The 27,635-nt window shown below is 38.8% G+C and overlaps 2 protein-coding genes across 4 annotated transcripts in view; one reads left to right on the forward strand and one right to left on the reverse strand.

Moving 5' to 3' along the window:
• The window catches only part of tbc1d2 (TBC1 domain family, member 2), a 35,478-nt gene extending 32,495 nt beyond the window's left edge, over positions 1-2,983 (forward strand). The window contains exon 14 of the mRNA XM_051649302.1: positions 2,359-2,983. Within this exon, the coding sequence (XP_051505262.1) occupies positions 2,359-2,560 (202 nt within the window). The 3' untranslated portion in view covers positions 2,561-2,983. The remainder of the gene's footprint in view (positions 1-2,358) is intronic.
• A 2,700-nt stretch (positions 2,984-5,683) lies between these two features.
• slc44a1b (solute carrier family 44 member 1b) overlaps positions 5,684-27,635 on the reverse strand; it is a 61,915-nt gene continuing 39,963 nt past the window's right edge. For 2 of the 3 annotated variants that reach the window (XM_051649317.1, XM_051649318.1), the window contains exons 12-15: positions 27,515-27,598; positions 27,189-27,326; positions 22,086-22,322; positions 5,684-15,613 (exon numbers count right to left, since the gene is read on the reverse strand). In XM_051649317.1, the coding sequence (XP_051505277.1) occupies positions 15,278-15,613; positions 22,086-22,322; positions 27,189-27,326; positions 27,515-27,598 (795 nt within the window). In that variant the 3' untranslated portion in view covers positions 5,684-15,277. The remainder of the gene's footprint in view (positions 15,614-22,085; positions 22,323-27,188; positions 27,327-27,514; positions 27,599-27,635) is intronic. The other variant, XM_051649319.1, reaches the window with a different exon arrangement.

The raw sequence follows: 27,635 nt of genomic DNA on the forward strand, positions 1-27,635 counted from the left end.
ATGCAGCACTCACACACAGAGGAACTGAATATGGGTCAACTGACTCTATGGTGCGGCTGTTTTAAAACTTTAAATGATGCCCCTGGCACTGCAAGCATGCACCTGCATTCTGTTTCCAGTGCATGGCATCTTTTCAAAACACAGGGAGGGGGAGTCTTTCCAGTCTGCGGGACATATACATATAAGGAGTGATTGCTGCAGTTAAAGAGCATATTAAACTGATTTCACAACTGTCAATCACTACTGTTTTCTCAGATTTGATCCTTATGAATGAATCTCACATTTTTCCATTACAATTACACATTTCTCTCCAATTCGCATTATCTGTATGCTTTACTGATGATTTACATTAGATCTTCATTACTGTGATACAGTAACTAGTGTAATTACTGTATATATTTTTTAAATCAACAGAAAAGCACTACAACAAACACTACCATGATGTATAGATATGTTACAATTTAAATAATATATTATTTGTTTTTGCTTTACTGTAATGAGAATAAGAATTTTGCATCACGGCAATGAGAATTTGGGGAAATGTGCCAAAATAAAGTGTTTGAATGGTCTTAAAAATAGGCTTAAACATAACTTTTCAGTAACAATTAAGCTAATTTCTCCCCCAATTTCTCATTACTGTTATGTATCTGGACATTTTATCTTTTTTGTAACTCTCATTATTCTTAATGTTGATTTATATTAGAATGTCAATACTGTATTAAAATAATTCACTCTATTACAGTAATAAATTACTGTAATACAGTTTTTTATTTAAATATGCAGAAAGGCTGTACTACAAATACAAACATGTACCTGGTGTAGAATTAAAATAATATATAATTATTTCACATTACAGTTACAAGAATTCGATTTTTGCATTAAAGTAATGAGAATGAAGGCCTTAAAAATAGGCTTCATTTTCATGGACAAGAAAAAGTTTTTTTGCATTACTGCTAATTTGTAACTAAATTAATGTCACAATGCAAAACATATTTAAAGGTTTAAAAAATAAGCCTCATTTTCTTTGACAAGTGTGAGGTTTTTGCATTATGGTAATGTGAATGAGTTGGGGTTTTTTTGTATTACAGTAATGAAAGTTGGCAACCTGCTTACCTGTCATCAGTGCAGTAATACAAAATGGGAGAGACCTACTTTGTCACTAAATTACTGTCACAATGCAAATAATTTTTAATGGTCTTCATTTTCACATAGACTTTATTTTCTTTGACAAGAATGAGATTTTTGCATTATGGTACTGAGAATGAGTTTTATCTTTCTTTTTTCCATTACGATAATCAAAATTGGGGAAAACATGCTTAACTGCCACTAAACTAGCGTCACAATCCAAAACACTTTTAAAGACCTTAAATATAGGCTTCATTTTCTTTGACAAGAAAGAGATTTTTTTGCATTACGGTAATGAAAGTTAGGAATGAGTTGAGAATTAGTTTTTTTTTTTTTTTTTGCATTACGGTGATGAAAGTTGGGCAAAACCTGCTTAATTGACACTAAATTAGCATCACAATGCTAAACATTTTTAATAGTCTTAAAAACAAGCTTAATTTTTTATGTCAAGATTGAGATTTTTGATTACGATAATGAGAATATTTTATTTTTTTATTTACAGTAATGAAAGTTGGGCAAAACCCACTTAATTGTCACAAAATTAGTCACAATGGAAAAAAAAATATTCTTAAAAATAGGCTATATTTTCTTTGAAAAGAAAGAGATTATTGCATTACAGTAATGACAATTGGGCAAAATGTGATTGTCACTAAATTAATGTCGCTATGCAACACATTTTTAATAGGTCTTAAAAACAGGCGTAATCTTTTATAACAAGAATGAGATTTCTGCATTACAGTAATGAGATATTTTTGTTTTGTGTTTTTGCATTACGGTAATAAAACTTGGGCAAAACACACTTGTTACTAATGTCTCAATACAAATAATTTTTTATGGTCATCATTTTCAAATAGGCTTCATTTTCTTTAACAAGAATGAGATTTTTGCATTACAGTAGTAAAAAATTGGGGGAAACTGCTTAATTGTAACAAAATTAATGTCACAATGCAAAACATTTTTAATGGTCTAAAAAATAGGCTTATTGTTTTTAACAAGAATGAGATATGTGCATTACGGTGATGAAAATTGGGGAAAATGTGATTAATTTTTTTGTAAAGTATCCAGAACATTTTAATGGCCTTAAAAATAAGCTTTATTTTCTTGCAACATATCATTTCTTATTTCTTTCTGATGATCCTGGACTAAAATACAACCCAGGTATGTACTTAACAGGTTTCATGAGACTCATCCTCATGTTTACTTACCAATCCCTATCCTGTCTTCTGTCCACAGGAAGCTTACGTGCATTGCTTTTAATGACATGAACCCACTTCCCATGAAGCTGCTGCGGAACCGGCGTGCTGTGCATCTGGAACGCCTCCATGCAGAGATGAAAGAGCTGGAGAATTTGCAGAAAGCATACGAAGCTGAACATGTCCAGTGCAAAGACAAAGAGCTGGATACACTGGCCAGTGAAGATGACGAGGATGTATAAAATGTCAAAAATAAGATCTTTTTACAAAAAAGCCTTGAATGCTGAATGAGAAACACTACTTAAAGGGACAGTTCACACAAAAATGTCAACATTTACTCAACCTCACTGAGTCATTTACTCAAGACTTTTATCAGTAGGGGGCTGAAGAAAGCTGCACTGTTCTCAGTATTGGACATTTTGAGGGCCTATGATTTGCACTGAACCCTCAGTATGTTATTGTATTTAACCCCACAGCAAATAATTTAAAGATTTTGTACTACAATGCTACTGTATATAAGACAAGCATGCAAGCTTGTAGTAATTACAAACTGATGGCATTATTCTGGTCATATCTGGGAGACTAGCATGCTTATTATAAATGTTTTTTTCCCCCCACATCAATTTGTTAAAAATAAATAAAACCTTTTTCATGTTTGATCCAAAGCCTGCCTAAAAAGCTGACACACCTGAAGAAACGTTGTCCTTTTTTCTCCATTTTATTACTTTAAAAAAACAGGATACAATTGAAATCATAAATATAAAAATCAAACAAATCAACAAAAACTTAGTTCAATGTTACAAACAACTTTACTTCAGGTAAGAGCTAATAGTAATATCACACCAGAGGAGTAAAATGATGTATTGCCTATCAATAACTGTATCTGATGACAGAAACGGCCCATTCCCCTGTGTGACAAGAAGAGAAGCACAGTTTCCCAAAATGAAGATTAGAAATACTCACAATCTCATCTGGAAAAAAGAAAAACAGTGGCTTGTCGCATAATAAAGCTATTGTTCTATCTGTGTTAAGTCACATGTATTCTAATGCCAAACAGTTCACATTCCTACAAAAATGGCTCATTGTTTTAAAGAGTTAGAAAAGTCCCAGGTCAGGAGCATGCAAGTAATCTAAGTGTGTGTGTGCAGTGGTTATGGGTTTTGCTAGTTTGGCTCGGTCTCGTTCTAATACATACTCACAAGCCTATAGCTTTATGTCACAGCTGTTACTCAGTGATTTATAAAAGTAATGTTAAAAAAAAAAGGCTGTGACAAAATCAGCTAAAAGGGTTTCAACCAGGTAACACAATAAAGAGTTTGTGCACTATTTAAATGTCCTTTTGTACACATTTGGCAATAAAAAGTGTGAGCAAAAGCCAGTGTCTGAGGACAACATGATCCTGTCCTTGTGATTACAACACTGATGACCATAGTAATGTAACTTTCTCAAGCAGTAGTTGCCCTTCTGTACTGATCCTAAATTAGTTTTTCTGCCTAAGTTGTTAATCGTTCAGAGTCCAAAACACTGATCTTAGTTCAGCATGAAAGGGTGAATCTCACGAAAACTTCTAAGAACATGTCAGGGTCATATTACATCCTAAAATCAAAATACAGACATAAGAAATTATATTTTGCATTACAAATAGGTATATTTTAGGACCATTAAGGTATTTTGCATGGTGCATGTTATTTTAATGAAAATTAAGCACATTTCCACTTCACATTCTCAAGATCGTAATGCAAAATAATAATAATAATAATAAAATAAATCTAAATGTATTTATACATAATGGTAATATTTGTTGTACATTTAATGAATGCCATTTTAAATATAAAAAAATACTGTACCACAGTAATAAGAATAATGAGAATCACCATTGAGAATAATAGGAATTATAAAAAAAGTAAAACATCCCAAAGTATTACATTTTATTTTTAGAAGTTTCATTATTTTAATTTTGTTAAAGACAACTCAATTTAATTTGATGGAAATTGTTATGTTAAAAATATGCTTAACCCTTTAAGCTCGGATGGGCCCCTGCCGGCGGGCCCACAAGAAAAAAAAATTGTCAAAATATTAATAACTACAGTCTTGATCATCACAAATAGGTATTGTTTGAAAGCTTAGAAGCTGTACTTCACAATGCATGTAGGCATTATGACCAAAACTGAACAAGTGCTTTAAAATTTGCAGACAAATCAGAAGTGTTCCGTTTTGATAATTTGTGGAAAATATTTCTCTGTACATATTATTATAATCAGTAAAAACATCAAACTCATCACATAACCAAGTGTCATATGTTGTTGAAAAACTCTCAAAGAGTAGAATATAACCAGACAATTTGTTTTACTCACCGAGTATATGTCAGACATTTATGAACATAAAATATCACATACCATTACTTAGAGGAGGTGATTATCTTTCAAACAAGGCAGAAACCATGAGATAATTGAAATGAAGCACAATGTGCACACAGCATCTGGCATCTTGCAATCTGGCTGAAAACATGTTAGCTTTCCTGTATCGGATGACGTCATCAGAAATGATGTAGCGTCATGGAGCACTAAACCAATTTTGTTTACTACTAATCCTGAAATTGTTGTACAGTATTTTTTTAATAAAAAAGGAACGCTAAACCAATCAGATTGGGTTCAGATTGGTGCAAAAATCATCCATATTTGGGCAGAGAGGCATGTGACTGGTGACTGTTACATATGGCTACCAGGAGATGGCGCCAAGTAAATGACACATACTCAATAGCCGCGTTTCCACTATCAGGCCAAATGAGGGCATACTAGTGCGTGCCAGGGCCAATTGAGTTCCCACTGTCACTTCCGGGCTTCATTGTGCCTCCTCGGGGCCAATGGCCTTTGGCCCACTGATTACCCTTGGGCCAAACAAGGCCAACCTGGGATTGAGGCGGGTTCAACATCAAAGGTGGAGTTTCGCCGAACTTGTCAGGATATGCATCCAGCGCACAACGGTACAGGTTCGGGAAATTTTTTTTAAAATGCACGCAGTTTCTTAGGCTGAGAGTCTCAGAATTTATTATAATATATATCATTAAAAATGTGAAATTTTTCTTTACAATGATACCAAACACTTGACCCTACTTGTTTTTGTTTTTTGTCAAGTTATAAACCTTTATATATAAAGGTATATATATATATATATATATATATATATATTCCATTCTGTGGTAAAATGTGACCGGGATGTGTTTTCATGAGATTCACCCTAAAAGGCAATTTTCACCAAGCATCTTTAAACAACTTCCTAGTTCAGTCATCATCAGTTTTTTTGTAACCTGATAAAACTGTTGGTTGTGTAACCAAAAACAAATATCTCAAGCATTTAAAAGACAATTTTGTTGACAGAGAAGATCTTTAAACATTTATGAAACATCTCTATATTGACAATTGTAAAGTTCTATAAATGTTTTTACAGATATCTTTAACTCATCTCTGTGTTTAAATGTATGCCATCTTAGTGCAATATTTAACATGCTTTGAGCATAATAGTGTTGTGTGGCAATTTTTTTTTTTTTTTTTTTTTTTTTAATTCATGCTCTCAATTTCTCACAAGTAAATCTGTGTTCAACTGTGAATCCTCCCAAAAGGTCTTTGTGGTCTCCTTGTTTTAACACAATTCACAAAATTTCCCTCCAATACAAGACACCAAAACATGAAATAATGTATACGGTCAAGATAACCCATGTAAAGAATAATTATTATTTTAAAAAGCTAATTCCTCAGTCAATATTTATCAATATGTAACATGACATTCAAAACATCCATACAAAAACTGCATACATCACTTATTCAAGTCACGACATTTTTGCTAAGTCTGACATTTGTTAGAAAAAGGACATAAATAAATGGATGCAGATTCCTAAATTATACATATTGTCGTAAGTGGCATCTACCATGTTGTGGCATTTGATGAGTAAGGTAAATTACTATGAAGGTAGGGAGCTGTAATTTTTCTATTCTTGTCCTGTACTGTACTGCACTGAACTAACCAACGTAATCCAGCAGGGGGTGACATTCACTTAATTGGTTCAGGCAAAATGCGAGTTATGTGTGACTCATCTCCGAATACAACAATTTCACAGCGCTGTCTAACAGAAAATAAAACGATGATTCTTTCAAAATGTGTTGAACGAGTAGGAAGACTTGGGTTTGATGCAGATATGAAAGTTAGTGCTGCTATGCAGGTTATATGCCCTTAGCTTAAAGGGGTCATGAAATGGAGAATCAAATTTTCCTTGATATTTAGACATATAAGAGGTAACTGCACTTTAAAAACATACTTTAAATTTCAGAATTCAAAACTTCCTCCCCAGTCTAAAAAGAGCATTTATAGCTGCCACCCTGCTGCAGCATCTTGTTTTGAAATCTGTCTGTTCGTGATGTCACAAAACATTGCTAATTTGTATTTGCACATCCCACAACATGTGTCATCACACCCTTGGCCCCGCCCACTGGCGCGCAGTTCAAGTCAAGATGGCAGGCCTTGTGTAGCTAACTATTCCTAACATAACACCAAAGGGGACCCATCTGGACTATATTGAATTATTTTGTATATAAAAATTAACTACACAGACTCTTTGACCGCTGTCATGTAACTCGCCGCTTTTAAAAGATGCGGTGTCAAGTTACAACTCTGAAAGGGAGAAGCAATTCTCTTTCATTCAGCTGCTGCCTCTGTCATGGACGCGTTCTTTCGCCTATCTGCGCTACTTTTAATTGTCGGTGTATGTAAACATAGGCCGTCTTTGGCGATGAACAATGGTAATCTTCGACCGTTTCGGTGTGTTTCCGGCGATGTGCGACTCAATGCGCCTTCAGTATGTGTGTGCGTAATTTCACCATTCTTTGGACTATGACGGGGTTCGTTTTTTTTTTTTTGGCTCATGCAGCACGGATTGCTTGTTAACAGTCAAAATACGATTCAAGCTTTGCAAAGGAACTGTTATTGAAGGATGGGGCAGATGAAAACACTTCAAAAACAGTAAGTAAACTGTTTCATTCATGAATATTTCAAATGTCATGACTGTTTGATAGTTTATGGTGCTGAGTGTTAACAGTTGTGCTTGAGATAAACAGTTTAATATATTCGGATGCAATGTGTTTGATGTGTGTTGTGTAAACACTGCAATTTTGCTTTATAATGTCGAGGTTCATTCTCTTCCGATTGAGTTTGCTGAATTTGAGGGGCTGCATGATGTTAGCCAATCAGAACAGTGGGCGTTTACGTTGAAGTTTTAAGGAGGCGCTTAGGTTCAAACGGAGCGTTTCAGACTGAGGGCCCAAAACAGGGTGGAAGATGATCATATATTACTAAATTGTGATTGTTTTGGTGCAAAAAAAAAAAAAAAAACATTTATAACATTATCACTGGATCTCAGGGAATATTTGAAAAAGAAAAGCACTTCATGACCCCTTTAAAGGGATAGTACACTCAAAAATTTAAATTCTCTCATTTACTCACCCTCATGAACACAAACAAAGATTTTTAGAAGAATATATCTCAGCTCTGTAGGTCCATACAATGCAAGTGAATGGTGACTAAAACTCTGAAGCTCCAAAGAGCACAAAGGCAGCATAGGAGTAATCCTTAAGACTCCGGTGGTTATTCTATGTCTTCTGAAGCATTCCAATCTGTTCTGGGTGAAAACAAACCAAAATATAACTCTTTTTTCACTCTAAATCTTGAAATCAGCAGTCTCCTTGGCGATCACGATTTCAAGCTCGATTTCACTTCCTATAGCATCATCTAGAGCTCTTCGTATGCGTCAAGCACTAGGAAATGTAATCAAGACTGCAATGGCAAGATGTACAGTGAAAAAAGGAGTAACATTTTGATAAGTTCTCACCCAAAACTCACTGTATCGCTTCAGAAGACAACAACTGGAGTCTTATGGATTTATGAAGCCTTTGTGTGCTTTTTGAAGCTTTAAAATTTTGGTAACCATTCACTTGTGTTCTGCAGAAGAAAGAAAGCCATACACATCTGGAATGGCATGAGGTATGTAAATGATGAGAGAATTGTCATTTTTGGGTGAACTATCCCTTTAAAGCAACAGAACACTCCAGGGGTTGCAAAACGAAAAATTAAGCAACAAATGAGACATTTAACAAACAAAAATGAGTAAACCTACAGAATAAGTTAATGAAACAATGTAAAAGCTAACATTAAAACATGTTTCCCAAAAGCAAAGGCAACATTTTGCCATAAGAATTTTAACATCTACCGGTTGAATGAAATTTTTTTACCGGAGGAGAAATCAGGACTTTATGCTATTTATCATGGTTAGAAGATGCTCACGTACTCAATTTCAGTCAAATGGAAAAGAAAAACATTTGCTGAGGCAAAGTCATGTCACTTACACAAAATCAAATAGATACTTTTACAAAGAGGTGAGAAAACCACATTGCAGCACCATAATTTCCCCCACTGCTGCTCATTTACCAACAGGAGCGACCTCATATTTCTTTGAAGGAAGAACATGATTCTGTCATCATGAGGAATCAGCTCTGAAGCTTAAACAAACCATGTCTAGGAACAGGCCCCAAAAATATTTAGTTTTTTTAAATCACTTATATATGTATGAATGTCACTGCATTAGATACAAAATATCAAACAAAGTGCTAAACCTTTTCTCAGAACTATTTTCATTTTTCACTTTACTACAACTTTCAGAGTCATTTTTTAAATTAATTCCAACCAATTGGTGTAAAATGATTTTTAATGGATGTATGAAGTATGTTCCCCTCAAGTTCACACAGGTGTCCTAGCAGAGTTACCACTGGTGTCGTTCAGAACAACTAAACTCAACAATGGACATGTTCCACAGATGTGAATTTTTTTTTAACAATATATCTATTTGTACTATATTTATTGTAAATACAGTGGCAACAAAAAGTGTGTGAACCCTTTGGAATTACCTATATTTATGTATAAATTTGTCTTAAAATCTGGTTTGATCTTCTTCATCTAAGTTACAATACTGAACAAACACAAAATGTTTCAACTAACAACATACAATTTATTGTATTGTTCTTGTACATACTGAATACATCATTCAAACATTCACAGTGTAGGTTGGAAAAAGTATGTGAACCCCTAGGCTAATGGCATCAACAAAAATCAGGAGCTGGCAAACCTGGCATCAAATTCATGAAACGAGATTGGAGATGTGGGTTAGAGCTACTTTGACTTATAAAAAGCACTCAAACATTTTGACGTTGCTATTCACAAGAAGCATCTGCTGATGTGGACCATGCCTCGCAAAAGATCTCAGAAGACCTATGATCAAAAATTGTTGCTTTGCATAAAGATGGATAGCATTACAAAGTTATCTCGAAGAGCTTTGATATTCATCTGTCCACAGTTAGACAAATTGTCTATAACTGGAGATGATTTAGTACTGTGGCTACTCTCCCTAGAAGTGGCCGTCCATCCAAGATGACTCAAAGGGCACACCGCAGAATGCTCAGTGAGGTAAAAAAAAAACCCTGCAGTGACAGCTTAAGACTTGAAGGAATAATTGGAACTGGTTTACATCTCTGTTCATGAGTCTACTATATGGAAAACATTCAATGGGCATGGTGTCCATGGCAGGACAATACAAAGGAAGCAGCTGCTTTCCAGCAAACACATTGCTGCGTGTCTGAATTATGCCAAAGACCACCTTGACACTCCACAATGCTACTGGAAAAATGTTTTGTGGACTGATGAAACTAAGGTAGAATTACTTGGGAAGAACATGTAGCACTATGTATGGCATAAAAAAGGGCAAGAAAATCCACCTTTTGGAGAGGCCCAGTCAGAGCCCAGACCTTAACCCAATAGAGATGCTGTGGAATGACCTCAAGAGAGCCGTTATCACCAGACATCCTAAGAATATGGCTGAGCTGAAGCAGTTCTGTAAGTAAGAATGGTCCAAAATTCCTTCTGAATGTTGTCCAGGTCTAATCCGCAGCTACCAGAAAAGCTTGGTTGAGGTTATTGCTGCCAAAGGTGGATCAACCAGTTATTAAACCACCATTCTGAACAGCACTGTGGCAGCAGGAGTCATTCAGGTTACTGGGCACTACCATCGACCCACATTGACTCATTGTGAAAAAGGCCCAGCAGAGGTTGTACTTCCTTCAACAGTTGAGGAAATTCAACCTGCCACAGGCACTGCTGATACAGTTTTACTCAGCAGTCATTGAGTCTGTCCTCTGCACTTCTATAACTGTCTGGTTTGGTGCAGCTACGAAATCAGACATCAGAAGACTACAAAGGACAGTTCGGACTGCTGAGAGGATTATTGGTTGCCCCCTGCCCCCCCTTCAAGAACTATACACTCCCACAGTGAGGAAAAGGGCTGGAAAAATCACTCTGGACCTCACTCACCCTGCCCACTACCTTTTTGAACTGTTGGCTTCTGGCCGACACTACAGAGGACTGAGCACCAGAACCGCCAGGCACAGGATCAGTTTTTTCCCTCAGGCTTTCCATCTCATGAACAGTTAAAACTGCCTCACTGAGCAATAATTAATGTGCAATACACCTCTTCTGCCATTACATTCCCTTGCTTCTGTTTATAACTGATTGTATTTGTATATTGTACATACGTATATATATATATATATATATATATTGATATTGTCCTATTGTGCATTTCTGTAAATACTTATATTTTCTATTCAATTTTTATTTTTATTCTATTTTGTATTATATCTGTCTTGTTGTTGTATTGTTTGTGCATGGGAAGCTTCTGTCACCAAGACAAATTCCCTGTATATTTAAGCATACTTGGCAATAAAGCTCATTCTGATTTTTAAATCCAAGGGTTCACTTACTTTTTCCACAGAAATGTGAATGCTTAATGCGATGAGCTCAATAAAGACATGAAAGATTATAAAAAGAATCACATTTTATGACCAATTAATGCAGAAAACCAGCTAATTCCAAAGGGTACACACTTTTTTTGCCACTGTAAATGCCATTGGTTTGATATTTTGTTGAATAATACAAAGACATCCATACATGTGTATTTTAAAATTCCACTCGTAACCATAGTTACAGCAGCAGCTGATTGTAGTTTAAAACCATTATCTTCCTTCTATCTTTCAGTATAATGCAACCAGGCCAATGTCTTACAACACTAACAGTCACAGCAAGAAAAACAGACATTTAAAGTTTTGTCATAACTCAGAAACAAACAAAAAACACCATTGGAGGGAAATCAACCAACCTTTTTACACAGAAGTTAAATGCAGGGATCCTCTGACTTCATTTTCAGGCATGGTCAAATTATTTTGTAAAATAACATGGCTAAGCATAAGTCTTTTTTTAAAAGTGTGAAATAAAAGCATAGATGCTTCGGTATTTAGATTAAAAGAAGAAGAAGAAAAAAAAACAAGTGCTGCACTGCAGTATGACGTTTTTTTTTTGTTTTCATTTACGCAAAGAAAACCAATTTAAAAAAGGTTTGTTATGAAAACTATACATAATAAAAACAGTGATTCTAGACATTATTAATACTGTGTTTCACTAGATGGCAACTGGTTTTTTTTAGTCTTATAAAAAGGACATCACTACGAAAAATGCATCAGGCTTTTAAAATATGCAGCGCTCCAATATAAAGTGCTTCATTACATTGTTATGTCATTTATTTTTTTTTACAGTTTCTTATTAAAATATTGTATTCCCTGGAGTGAAACCATAGTAAACATGTTACACATTGGTAAAAATAAACATTTTGGAATGTCTTTAAAAAGTCCCATGGGCTGATTTTGGTCAAGCAGAGCTTGTCCCAGGAGCCTAAAGGAAAGAAACAAGTTATTTAAGTCTCATAACTCCCAGACAAACAAAGAATCAATCAGAGAACATCTGGAGGAGGGAATCCACTTCATCAATCTTCTTCAAGTAGCACAATGAAATGCCAAAAAATGGGTTAAAACCATAAAAATGGCATTGCAAAACTTGATGCAGGTGTGAGAAGCCATGCATGTTGAGATATGATGTGATGATGTATGGAAAGCAGATTCTCATATCTGTAATAAGCCAACACCATTTACAGTGAAACATTTAAGGACAATAGAGAGTATATGGGTAGTTGACAAATAACATCTTCATTTCAACATCAAGATTTTAGATTAAAATGTATATGTATACTGTAAGGGAATGTGTATATTTTAGATGCTGTGATAATTTCATTTCCATTTCGTAACAATTTAAGTTTACTGCCATTTTTAATCACGTTTTAGCTTTCTTTTTTATTTTCAGTTCACTTAAACAGTCCTGCGACATGGTGAATGAGGTTTTAAAAGTACAAATATTCCATGTTAAAAAAATATCCCAGTTGTTCAGTACAAGTTAAGCTCAATCGATAGCATTTGTGGCATAATACTGATTACCACAAAAAAAAAAAAAAAAAAAAATCAAGGTTAATTAAAAAAACAAACAAACGTGTGATAAAATCGCATACCAAGCTTATCAGATTAAAGTTATATCCAATATAAGATCAATATTGCCATGATAACAAAACGCCATAGAACCTATAAGTGATTTTATCACTCTAAAATCATGTTAACACGTATAATGTCTACATCTTTTGGCTATTCTTTGAAACAGTGTGTATTTTCATGTTTATGGATTGGCCCCATTCACTTCCATCGTAAGTACCTACTGTGACCGCAATTTCTAAATCAACGATGTAGGGCCGGTTACTGATACAGATTTCCCGATTCAATTCGATTTAGATTCATAAGCTCTCGATTCGATTCTGATTTCAATATCGATTCATATGGGAATATTTCAGTTTTAATGTCCCTTTTGCTTACATATAAAATAAATTCTCTCCCAGATAATACTGTTAATCATACAGGGGACCTTCTAACTAGGTACAATATGAAAATATTAATTTTACTAATTAAACTGTATTAGTTTTTCATCATTTTGGTCACATTTTGGATTTTTTAAAATGAACAAATCCATATATTTAATCAATAAGATATTATATTTCATATATTTGTTATAGTTTAATTGCAATGTAAATAAGTATATGCTAAAACTGGTACTGTCTCTTTAACAAAACCAGCATTTCTGTAAAGAGCATCTACAGATAAACACATGTTAACTGCTCTGGAAAAAGACGGTGTGGTTGTTTCAAGGAGCACAATACTTGTTGACCCCTCTCCAAACATAGCGCTTATTTGTTGTGACCATAAAGCTCTATTCTGGTCTCGTCACTCCAAATTACAGTGTGCCAGAAGCTGTGAGGCGTGTCAAGGTGTTGTCGGGCATATTGTAACCAAGCTTTTTTGTGGCAATGGCGCAGTAAAGGCTTCTTTCTTGCAACTCGACCATGCAGCTCATTTTTGTTCAAGTATCGTCGTACTGTGCTCCTTGAAACAACCACACCGTCTTTTTCCAGAGCAGCCTGTATTTCTCCTGAGGTTACCTGTGGGTTTTTCTTTGTATCCCGGACAATTCTTCTGGCAGCTCTGGCTGAAATCTTTCTTGGTCTACCTGACCTTGGCTTGGTATCAAGAGATCCCTGAATTTTACACTTCTTAATAAGTGATTGAACAGTATTGTCTGGCATTTTAAAAGCTTTGGATATCTTTTTATGTCCTTTTCCAGCTTTATAAAGTTCCATTACCTTGTTACTCAGGTTTTTTGACAGTTCTTTTCTGCTCCCCATGGCTCAGTATCTAGCCTGCTCAGTGCATCCACGTGAGAGCTAACAAACTCATTGACTATTTATACACAGACAATAATTGCAATTTAAAAAGCCACAGGTGTGGGAAATTAACCTTTAATTGCATTTTAACCTGTGTGTGTCACCTTGTGTGTCTGTAACAAGGCCAAACATTCAAGGGTATGTAAACTTTTGATCAGGGCCATTTGGGTGATTTCATATATCATTATGATTTAAAAAGGAGCTAAACAACTATGTGATAATAAATGGCTTCATATGATCACTATCCTTAAATAAAAATCAAACTCAATGCCAAAATTTCACAATTTCTGCCAAGGTATGCAAACTTTTGAGCACAACTGTAAACTCTGGTACTGGAGGTTCTTTTCCATGCAAGCTTTCAAGCTTCAAAAAAGGATGCAAAAGCACAATAAAAGCGGTACATACAACCAAGTCCTCCTAAAATCTTTCTTTGAGGAACAGGCCAAAATTTATGTCGTTAACCACATTGTCAATTTAAAGAGAGAACTTTCAAATTTGGGTGAACTGTTCCTGTAAGACAGCTTTAGATGAACTATAACATGTCAAAATGCAGAAAACTTTAGACACTGTTTGACATTTCATGTCAACTACCCATGTACAGTTGGTTCCAATTATATTCTATAAGTCAAACTAACCAGTTCTTACTAAAAGATAACCACAACATCCCAGAGCTGCACAATAATAATTCAGGTGTTTAAACTGCATGATTTCCAATGGTATGTCCAGTAAGTTAGACTTTGCAACTGTTTAACAATCCAAAGAGTGTCTATTTCCAATGTCAACTTCAACTTTAACTTTCACAGCTGAAAGGTGGCCAGTAAAAATTATGGGGAATCCATCATACCTGTTAAAATACAGGTGATATTATGACACCCAACGTTACAGTGAAAGACTGTTTTATCATTACCTTTCCCTTCCTCTGCTCCTCTTATTTATCCAGTCTGGTAGATAATTATCTTTCCTCCAAAGAGCAACATGGTGATTTTAAGGCCACAGATAAAAAATACAGTTTACAGTCACCAAATAAGTTCAAGACAGTCAGTAAAAAAAGAGGCACGAATGGATAAAAAATAAAATAATAATAATTATGAAAAATAATTATGAAAAAGAAAAATATTAATCCACAAGTAGAAAAATAGATGCTCGTGCTCTGTTAGTGTGAAGAAAAAAGGATGGATGAAAGAATGGATGTAGGGAGGCGGTGAGGAAGCATTAGTCAGCATGCAGCAGCAGCGACGGGCATGTTCTGGAGCAGAGTGCCCAGGAAGAAGAGGGTGGAGGTGGGCAGGCAGACAGAAAGGAAGATGATCATGTCTTGGGTGAGGCACAACACCAGAGTGTGCTCTGATAGGGCCCAGTCCACCAGCACACACAGCAGCAGATAGTACAGGTGAAACTCCTGTAAGATCTGCCACTCTGTCCCTGCAATGCCCACATCACCACTCACCATGGCATTAACTTCCGTCAACTCTACATCTTCCTTGGGATGGGCACGTTTGCTGCGCCCCCGCTCCTCCATCGCCATTGCCCTCCGGCTGTTCTCCACAAACTCCTGCAGAAAAGACCAGAGGTGTGAGCGTTTTAGCGAAGGCTGTTGATTTAACATGTTAATTCTGTGCGATTAAATATATATTTTTTTTTAAAAAATGTTAAAAAAATTAACATAATTACACAACAGTAATACGGAACCTTCCTACTAACAGAGCAATTTAAGCTTGTTTTTGCAAGTCTCAGTCAGCATGGTGCAGTAAGCGGATTTCAGCTGGACAGAGCAGAAGGGGTCTCGAGACCAGGGCTGTCACATTTATGAAATTTTCCTGACGATTAACTGACAAAATTATTGCGATTATGATGATTAATTGTGTTTTAGGGCTTTCACGATTATGATAATTGTCTGTTTCAGGGCTTTCACGATTATGACGACTAACTGTCTGTTTTAGGGCTTTCACGATTATGACAACTAATTGTCTATTTTAGGGCTTTCACGATTTTGACAATTGTCTGTTTTAGGGGTTACACGATTATGACGATTAATTGTCTGTTTTAGGGGATACACGATTATGAGGATTAATTGTCTGTTTTAGGGGATACACGATTATGAGGATTAATTGTCTGTTTTAGGGGATACACGATTATGAGGATTAATTGTCTGTTTTAGAGCTTTACAATTCTGATGATTGTCTGTTTTAGGGCTTTTGCGATTATGATGATTAATTGTCTGGGCTTTCAAGGTTATGGCGATTAATTGTCTGCTTTAGGGCTTTCATGATTATGATGATTAACTGTCTGTTTTAGGGCTTTCATGATAATGACGATTAATTGTCTGTTTTAGGGCCTTTACGATTATGACGATTAATTGTCTTTTTCATCATATAATACAATAGGGATATAAGATTTTGTTTAAGGCTTTAAAAACTTGAATTAAATGAAAAATAATCACTCAAAATTACTCAAAATATGTCTCTTTTTGGTCAACTGTAGTCAAAAGGTGCGGTCACACATATCTTTGCACGGCGAAATTCCGCGGGCGAAGATGGCGTGGGCGGATGCTGAGTGAATGTGAATTTAGCAAAATAATTCCTGCCAAACAGCCTCTTTTTAATGCTGCACTTCATACTCTGGCAGAGTTTAGTTGAAAAGAAACTCGCCGCTAAAATGATATCCTTGTCCATTGTGTATATTCAGTTTAGCTGTGTCTGAAACACTGCCCACTCAGGTCACTGCCAAACCAAGCAACTTCCTATTGGTTAATGCGGCAAAAGTTCACCACAAAGTTCACCAAACTTGAACTCCACACGAAATCCGCGTGGGGAAATTCTTAGCCACTGGAAGTCCATCGCACGAAATTCACGATCACGCGAATTCCCATTGAGATGACTGTAATTTCGCCTGCGGAATTTTGACGTGCAAAGGTATGTGTGACCGTAACTTTAGTCCAGTTTACATTTACACTGTTGTTTTTGGAACCCAGTCAACCTGATATTATGTTATATACTATATTATGTTAAATTATATTATATTATTTGTAATCACTGGGGACTGTAGGCCAGTGATACTGTAGGTTTATGTTCAATTATATGGAAATAAATCAAACAATATACTGACTTCTAAAGCAACATTTCTAATCAATGATTTACTCATCTGCCACAATAATATAATGCCTTTAAATGATCTAAATTATTATACTTATTATTTATTATATTTATGATTATTTCGATGAATATATTGAATTATCTTTATTTGGGGGTGTTTTTTTGGCAAATATTAATATGCAATTTATTGCGATTAATTCAAATAATTAATCAGAATTTCATGTATATAATTCGATTAAAATGTTTTATAAATGGACAACCCTAATTACAACATATCATAATTAAATCAGACCGACCCGATCAGACACGTTTCTTGTATGGCATTCACATACTGAAGAATACGTCCTATTGCAGAGCACAAAAGAAATTAACAGAAAGCAGGGGTCTAGATAAACTAGTCTACCTCACTAATTTACTCCTAGTCCTCCCATCCCTAATTTTACTACCAAAACTTAAATGCATAGAAAAGATTTGAAAATCTCAGCATTTCAATGTTTTTATGTATTTTAATTGGGCCATATTTTTAACAAACATTCAATTTCCTCTACAAACCTCTGTTTAACCTTTTCCACTTACCTTGGAAATTATTTTGCGATTGTCAAACACATTATACGTCAGCAGTAGCAATTCACTTCCACAAAATAGTTCAGACTATTTTCATACCAATTGCAAACCATACTGAAGTCCATATAAACCTGTCTCCAGAGCCCAATTTTCAAGTGGACTAGGGTTCCTTGGTGCTCATCTGAGTTTGGGAAAAACTTTCACAACAATCAAACCAACCGGACATAAAATTTACTTGGGTTTGCAACAAATGCTTTAGTACAAAAACAGGCTTAAATGGTGCCAGTAAATGCAGATAGAAAAAACAGAACAAACACTTTTAACCAAACCATCTCTCAGAAGCAGCTTGCAAAGTCTTTCGCTGTGCTACAACCTCTACTGCCAATGACTTAGTATTTCTAAGGGGCTGTGATTCAGTGCAGCATCACTGGGCTCTAGTTTTCTCTTTTATGTTACAAAGCTTTTGGCTGCACCATTTGGCTGACTATAGGAGAAAGGGAACCACCTTTCATAATAAATCAGCTTCCATTCAAGTGCATAAGAAACCAACTTGCATGCATTTACAGTTTTTTTCCAGTGAAAGTTGGAAGTTTTCCACAGAGAATATCTGGGACACCATCTGAATCCTGAAATATTAATGGTATCCAAGTCAGCAGACAGCCTGCGTGCAAAGGGAACGAAAGAAGCAACAACCACAAAAACGTGACACAGATGGCAAGTGCGCTTTAAACAGTGAAACCATTTATGGGTTTCTCATCCAACACAAGTGACAGAGAAAGTTATTGAGCATTTTTTTAGATCAATGTTTTGTTTTTTTACCTCTGTGTTTACAGATAAAAGTTACTTATTTAATGTATTGTTTGAAATATATATATATATATATATATATATATCGTCATGGTTACTGGTGTAACCTCCATTCCCTGATGGAGGGAACGAGACGTTGGTGTCGATGTAGTGACACTAGGGGTCACTCTTGGGAGCCCGAGACACCTCTGGTCTTTGATAAAAGGCCAATGAAAATGGTATTTGGTATTTGCATGCCACTCCCCCGGACATATGGGTATAAAAGGAGCTGGTATGCAACCACTCATTCAGGTTTTATGCTGAGGAGCCGATATAAGGTCCGGCCATTTCAGCGGGTAGTTCAGCATTGTGGCAGGAAGGACACAACGTCTCGTTCCCTCCATCAGGGAACGGAGGTTACACTAGTAACCATGACATTCCCTATCTGTCACTCACTCGACGTTGGTGTCGATGTAGTGACACTAGGGGTCCCTATATAAAACGCCACAAGGCTGAACTGTGTTACGTGAACTGGCGGTGTGTGGTGGGCAGACTTGCTGTGTGCCTCATAGCCAGCACACCGGTTCGACACGTAACCTCCCCAACATAGTTATGAGTGTCGAATGGCCCTTTTTGGGGACAAGTCGACTACCCAAAGATAGAGACAGGCTTAACCCAGTCATGGCCTCTTTTCCCCTTCTCTTTTTCCACTCCCTAAAAAAGAAGGGGGATTATCCAACTGGGCCGCCAGGTCTAGTCGGGGAGTGTCCCTCCCAAGGGGAAGACACCGCGGAGACCACACCTCACCCAAAGAGAGGGGGGGATATTTAAGTGGAAGAATACGTCACATGGTCTTTCCAACCATGTGGAGAGCCTTCAAGGTAGATCCTGCCCAATGGGGGAGGAGTAACTACAAACATGGAGACTGAGACGCAGTTTGCCAGCAGGGAAACGAACTAGCGGAAGATATAAATCGCATGGGGTTAGCCTTACAGGGAACCGCCACATGCGGAGCACCCACCCAAGAACAGGGCTCTTAGTTAGCGTGTGTACTGGGCCGGCAGCGAGTCTCTCCGAAAACTCGGCTGCCACAGGGCTCGGAGGAAGTCAACCAGGGAACAAAGTTTGTGAACACTACTGGGAATTAATGGCGCACGTCTTCAGCTCCAAGGGAGGTGGAAGGCGCTATGTGCAAGCGATACACCCGGCCAGCTATCCCGGGCTTATCCACTTGTGTTGCGTGCCACTACCTGGGACGAAACCGGTTCCACCCGGAGGTTGTAGAACCTTGCACAGGTGTTGGGTGTTGCCCAGCCCACTGCTCTGCAAATGTCTGTTAGAGAGGCACCCCTGGCCAGGGCCCAGGGAGCCGTTACACCCCTGGTAGAATGGGCTGGTAGCCCTACCGGGGGCGGCATGTCCTAGGCAACATATGCCATAGTTATGGCGTCAATGAGCCAGCGGGCGATCCTCTGCTTGGAGACAGCATTCCTTTCCGCTGTGCGCCAAAGCAGACAAAGAGCTGCTCAGAGATTCTAAAGCTCTGCGTGCGATCCAAATAGATGCGTAAAGCGCGCACCAGACACAGCGACAACAGGGCTGGGTCTGCCTCCTCCTTGGGCAGCGCTTGCAGGTTCACCACCTGGTCCCTAAAGGGGTGGTGGGAACCTTGGGCACATAGCCTGGTCAGGGTCTCAGGATCACGTGAGAGTAACCTGGACCAAACTCCAGGCACGTTTCGCTGACAGAGAACACTAGCAGGTCACCTACCCTCTTGATGGAAGTGAGCGCAGTCAGGAGGGCAGTCTCAAGGAGAGTGCCTTAAGCTCGGCTGACTGCAAAGGCTCAAAAGGGGGCTCTCTGTAGACCCTGAAGAACTACAGAGGTCCGATGAGGGAACGAGGCGCGGTCTGGAGGGATTCAGCCTCCTGGCACCTCTTAGGAACCTGATGATCAGGTCGTGCTTCCCTAAGGACTTACCGTCGACTGCGTCGTGGTGTGCTGCTATGGCAGCAACGTACACCTTCAAGGTGGAAGGGGATAGCCTCCTTTCCAACCTCTCTTGCAGGAAGGAAAGCACTGATCCGACTGCGCATCTCTGGGGGTCTTCCCGACGGGAAGAACACCACTTAGTGAACAGACACCACTTAAAGGCATACAGGCGCCTCGTAGAGGGGGCCCTAGCCTGAGTGATCATGTCTACCACCGCAGGTGGGAGACAGCTTAGGTCTTACACATCCCGTCCAGGGGCCAGACATGGAGATTCCAGAGGTCTGAGCGCGGGTGCCAGATGGTGCCCCTTCCCTGAGAAAGAAGGTCCTTCCTCAGGGGAATTCGCCAGGGGGGAGCTGTCGCGAGGAGCGTGAGATCCGAGCACCACGTCTGGGCGGGCCAGTAGGGTGCTACCAGGACGACCTGCTCCTCATCCTCCCTGACCTTGCACATGGTCTGTGCAAGCAGGCTCACTGGGGGAAACGCATATTTGCGCATGCCAGGGGGCCAGCTGTGTGCCAGCGCGTCTGTGCCGAGGGGGGCCTCAGTCAGGGTGTACCAGAGCGGGCAGTGGGGAGGATTCTTGGGAGGCGAACAGGTGCATCTGTGCCTGTCGAATCGACTCCAAATCAGCTGGACTACCTGAAGGTGGAGTCTCCACTCTCCCCTGAGGGTAACCTGTTGTGACAGCGCGTCCGCTGTAGTGTTGAGGTTGCCCGGGATGTGAGAGGCTTGCAGCGACTTGAAGTGCTGCTGACTCCAGAGGAGGAGACGGCGGGCGAGTTGTGACATACAACGAGAGCGCAAACCACCTTGGCGGTTGACATATGCTACCGTTGTCGTGTTGTCTGTCTGAACTAACACGTGCTTTCTCTGGATCAACGGCCGAAACCTCCGCAGGGCGAGCAGAATTGCCAACAACTCGAGGCAGCTGATGTGCCAATGCAGTCGCGGACCTGTCCAGAGGCCGGCGGCTGCGTGCCCATTGCAAACAGCGCCCCAGCCCGTTTTGGAGGCGTCTGTCATGACCACGACGTGCCTGGGGACCAGTTCTAGAGGAACACCTGCCCGTAGGAACGAGAGGTCGGTCCAAGGGCTGAAAAGACGGTGACAGACCAACGTAATGGCCACGCGGTGTGTCCCGAACTGACAAAGTCTACAGTAACTCAGATAACCAATCTGTACAATTGTGGTGAGAAGAATATAATCTCAGAATGCTATTCTGTGATGCGGGTTGGTGCCATTTTGGAGGCACGAGGGGGACTTACACAATATTAGGCAGGTGGTTTTAATGTTGTGGATGGTCGGTGTATACACACACACACATACATGCATTATATATTTTTCATATATACATATTAAAAATTTAATATATATAAACACAATAATAAAATATTGATAATGCACATTATTTTTTCATTGTGGTAATGATTATTTAGGTGTTATTTTGTCAAAAATTAGAAATATACCAATAATAATTCAATATTGGTTCTGCATATCAGTCATCACTCCAAAATAAAAATGTATGCCATATACTGTAAAAATCATTATCAACCATTCTCTACTTTTTTCTTCAGCATGGTGACTCACCATCAAGGCCTTGTCCATGTAGAACTCTCTCCCAGGTGTGCCGTTGTTGTATTTGGTGTCAATGGCAAAGCAGAGGAAGAGCACGTCCACCACGATCTCGAATATGGACAGGAAGCAGTGTGCCACCAGGAATGCAAACAAACACACGATAATGAGTGGCAGCACCCACTCCGTGTAATCCCTCTGGTAGTTCAGAGCTAACACCCCTGCAAACGCTGTACACGTCACAATCAGAATCTGCATGGGTAAAATACATAAATGTTCAGTTTTTAGGTATCGCTCATAGTAACAATCATTGAGAAACTTTGAACAGTTACATAACAGGTTAAGTTGTTCATGGTTTGCTAAATATACAATGCTATTAAATAACCTGATCGATATTTAAGTAGCATTACACAGCATAATCCCCATTTTACTAGTCATGGGAATTGTTAGGAATTAAACTATTTTGTTTCTGATCTCGATTGTTCTAAACAATTCTGGTTGCTTAACAGTTCCCTTAACGATTTTTTAGTATTTTAGAAATGCAATTCTTATTGGATTTATTGTTCTCAGCAGCCTCTTACCAAATTATGAGATCATTTCTTATTTTAACAGAACAGAATTTTGCAAATGATTTTACTTATTCATTTTTATTTTATTTTTTGGGGTGGATTTTTCCCCTTTTTCACCCAATTTGGAATGCCCAATTCCTAATGCACTTTTAAGTCCTCGTGGTCGTGTAGTGATTCGCCTCAATCCGGGTGGCGGAGGACGAATCCCAGCTGCCTCCGCATCTGAGACCGCCAACCCACGCATCTTATCATGTGGCTTGTTGAGCGCGTTGCCACGGAGACATAGCACATGTGGAGGCTTCGCGCCATCCACCGCGGCATCCATGCTCAACTCACCACGTGCTCCACCGAGAACAAACCACATTATAGCGACCACGAGGAGGTTACCCCATGTGACTCTAACCTCCCTAGCAACTGTGCCAATTTGGTTGCTTAGGAGACTTGGCTGGAGTCACTCAGCACACCCTGGGATTCGAACTAGCGAACTCCAGGGGTGGTAGCCAGCATCTTTTACCACTGAGCTACCCAGGCCCCCTTACTCATTAATTTTTATAAAATTACACTAATTACAACAAAACTCATTATGTGTATCTTTAACTATACATTGTCATGTCAACAACTATCCAGTAATTATTCAGATTTAAGTTTCAAAAGCCTAAAGTGCACATATGATAACAATTCTTGGTCCATTTCATACATGAATAAATGAATGGCTCGTGGTTCAATATGTTTTTGATTCACTAACAATGACCAGCTGATGAGAGTCATTCGTTCAAGAGGAAGCACTGTATGTTTTGCAGTGAGATTCAAAAGGAACAGACTCGCAAGGGTCATTAGTTTGGGAATCGGACTACACTGGTCTCACTGTATGTTTCGCTGTAGATTCAAAAGAACCGATTCTTAAAGGCCCCAATACATTTCCGGAGAAGTTCTTCTTCGTTCACCGTTCAGGGGTAAAAAAGAATTTTGAAACAAATGAGCAACGGTATACTGTTTGAGAATATTCAGACACCCGCCACACCACTGTGGGAGGCGTTTAGAAGTCAATTTAAATATGAAGACTACATGTAAAACCTTAACTAATGTTACATTTTGTGACAAAACGTGTTATCAATGACTTTATGTCTCATTCTATGAGTAGAAATCTCACAAGGTCAGTAAAAGAAACTGTTTTAACCACTCGATGATTGACATTAACATTAAAATCACTGACAGGTAAAGTGAATAACATTTATCTCGTTACAATGGCACCTGTCAAGGGGTGGGATATATTAGGCAGCAAGTGAACAGTCAGTTCTTGAATTTCATGTGTTGGAAGCAGGAAAAATGCACAAGCGTAAGGATCTGAGCGACTTTGACAAGGGCCAAATTGTGATGGCTAGACGACTGGGGCAGTGCATCTCCAAAATGGCAGGTCTTGTGGGGTGTTCCTGGTATGCAGAGGTTAGTAGCTACCAAAAGTGCTCCAAGGAAGGACAACCAGTGAACCAGCGACAGGGACATGAGTGCCCAAGGCTCACTGATGTGCGTGGGGAGCGAAGGCTAGCCTGTCTGGTCCGATCCCACAGAAGAGCTACTGTAGCACAAATTGCTGATAACCTTAATGCTGGCCATGGTAGAAAGATGTCAGAACACACAGTGCATCACAGCTTGCTGCGTATGGGGCTGCGTAGACGCAGACCAGTCAGAGTGCCCATGCTGACCCCTGTCCACCACCGAAAGCACCTACAATGGGCACGTGAGTGTCAGAACTGGACCATGGAGCAATGGAAGAAGGTGGCCTGGTCTGATGAATCACTTATTCTTTTAGATTATGTAGACGGCCGGGTACATAAGCGTCATTTACCTGTAGAAGAGATGGCAGCAGGATGAACCATGGGAAGAAGGCAGGCCGGCGAAGGCAGTGTGATGCTCTGGGCAATGTTCTGCTGGGAAACCTTGGGTCCTGGCATTCATGTGGATGTTACTTTGACACGTACCGCCTACCTAAAGATTGTTGCAGACCACATACACCACTTCATGGCAATGGTATTCACTGATGGCAGTGGCCTCTTTCAGCAGTATAACGCACCCTGCCATACTGCAAAAATTGTTCAGATATGGTTTGAGGAACATGACAAAGAGTTCAAGGTGTTGACTTGGCCTCAAAATTCCCCAGATCTCAATCCGATTGAGCATCTGTGGGATGTGCTGGACCAACAAGTTCGATCCATGGAGGTCCCACCTCATAACTTACAGGACTTAAAATATCTGCTGCTAAGTCTTTGTGTCAGATACCACAGGACACCTTCAGAGGTCTTGTGGAGTCCATGCCTCGATGGGTCAGACCTGTTTGATATTAGGCAGTTGGTTTTAATGTTGTGGCTGATCGGTGTATATGCAGTAGATAATGTTTCATTTGTCTTGTTTATATTCTGAATTCATGATGCTAATGTGCTAAAATGCTATATGTGGCCATAATATGCACCGCTTACATTCTGTTATTGTAATTTATGATGACACTGATACAACTGCAAAGATTGGTGTATAAAGGAGTGTTAATGGATAAAATACAGACAAAAGAATGATGATAGGCATATCTTACTTAAGGCAGATGTGTGAATATCTTTCCCTGCAGACGGTACATGAGTGAATGGGCACTTGAGATTATTTGAGTAGATTCTGATTCCATAGTCTTGGAAAATGTCTCTTTGCAAACGATTGTACAGATGTAGGTAAATTTGCACCAGCTGGCCAATAACTCTGCACGCCGGTGTGTTCATGCTGAGTCTGACTGATCTAGACTAATTGAACAATGATTCGGAAAAATTAGCTGTCGGCCTCAAAGTAGGTGGAGCTCCAGGTCACACCTACCGATGATGTGGATCAATGGCAGTAAGAATGTGTTTAGCAGCCAGTAAGAAGCTTTCCTAAAAGTTCGCCCAGGCGAGCTGTTACAAACCACCGAAATGAACTCAAAAACACCTTCTTTTTGGCCAGATTTTGTTCTAAATGACATCATACCTGTTTGTTCTTTGATTTCGTATGTAATATATTGAGGCCTTAAGAGTCATTAATTCGAGAATTGGACTACACTGGTCGTGCTGTATTTTTCATGCTGTAGTTAAAAAAACAATTTATTAGTCATTCGTTTGGGATTCAGACTACACTATTCGCACTGTATGTTTCAAGTTGTAGATTCACGCTGTATGTTTTATGCAGTGGATTCAAAAGAACCGATTTATAAGAGTCATTAGTTCAGGAATCAGACTACACTGGTTGCACTGTATGTTTCACGCTGTAGATTCTAATGAACCGATTCATAAGAGTCATTAGTTCAGGATTCAGACTACACTGTTCGCACTGTATGTTTCAAGTTGTAGATTCACGCTGTATGTTTTATGCAGTAAATTCAAAAGAACCGATTTATAAGAGTCATTAGTTCAGGAATCAGACTACACTGGTCGCGCTGTATGTTTCATGCTGTAGATTCAAATGATCCGATTCATAAGAGTCATTAGTTCAGGAATCGGACTTCACTGGTCACGATGTATGTTTCACGCTGTAAATTCAAATGAACCGATTCATAAGAGTCATTAGTTCAGGAATCAGACTACACTGGTTGCACTGTATGTTTCACGCTGTAGATTCAAATGAACCGATTCATAAGAGTCATTAGTTCAGGAATCGGACTTCACTGGTCACGATGTATGTTTCACGCTGTAGATTCAAATGAACCGATTCATAAGAGTCATTAGTTCAGGAATCGGTCTTCACTGGTCACGATGTATGTTTCACGCTGTAAATTCAAATGAACCAATTCATAAGAGTCATTAGTTCAGGAATCGGACTACACTGGTCACACTGTATGTTTCACGCTGTAGATTCAAATGAACCGATTCATAAGAGTCATTAGTTCAGGAATCGGACTTCACTGGTCACACTGTATGTTTCACCAAATGTGAGAACAACTCAAAGCCATCAAGGAATTAGCAAGAGATTTCAATCGTAAAGGGGTCATATCATGAGGAGTAAAATTTTCCTTGATCTTTTAAAGTAAAAAGGCTTAATTGTTCTATAAAAGCACACTGTAAATTTCCAAAAATAGCATTTTTCGAATCAATTCTAAGCTGCAAATACAGCTCTAAAATCCTTGGATATCTGACATAAGAAACCTAAAACATTAACACATGAACACCCAGATCTACGTGTCAATGACACCTATTCGGCATTCAGCATCTAGGCCTAGTCAGTCACGGTAATGTAAACAAAGTAATTTTGCATATAAGTCTAAAGGCACAGTAGCAGAAATAAAGGACCATTGATTTCTATGGGTCAGAGAGAGGGTGAAAATAAACTAAACTTTTGACTACTTTTTGGAACAAAGACCTAAAAATATTAAAAAGTACGATATAACCCTTTAAAACTGTTCAAAATCAATGAAAGTTTCCACCCTGTAGCAACCATGGGACCAAAACAACAAACTTTTAACTTACAGCTCTGATATTTAAATACTACCAGCAATATCATAACCCACTTCTCACAGAACCCACATAATTTCCAACTTCACCTTGCCCAGAAACAGTACAAAATCTCCCACGGTGTTGATGGTCGCCACCCTTAGAGCGTTTTCCACCAGGATCATGAAGGCATCACGGGCCGACGTGCAGAAACTGGTGCTGTTGATGGCCGTTGCCGCATATGCATTCTGCAAACAGAAAGATTGTCAGATGTGATCAGATCTGAAATAGGGATGTTTATATGTCACCACAAGCATTAACAGATGCATTTAGCTTATGCATCACCACACATCAGTGAGCACTAAAATATACAATCTGCATGAGCAACCAACCTTAAATTGCACAGTTTGTGAGAGTAATCCATTAACTGACTCACCTGATTCAAATAATTGAGGCACTTCTCCAGGCACCACAGACAGCAGATACAGGCCTTCAGCATGCAGCGCGCACAAGCGTTTTCCTGTGGGGTGTGTACATGGGGAGATCAGAATCAAAAC

The sequence above is a fragment of the Myxocyprinus asiaticus genome, chromosome 22 (genome assembly GCF_019703515.2).
Source record: "Myxocyprinus asiaticus isolate MX2 ecotype Aquarium Trade chromosome 22, UBuf_Myxa_2, whole genome shotgun sequence".
Classification (NCBI taxonomy): domain Eukaryota; kingdom Metazoa; phylum Chordata; class Actinopteri; order Cypriniformes; family Catostomidae; genus Myxocyprinus; species Myxocyprinus asiaticus.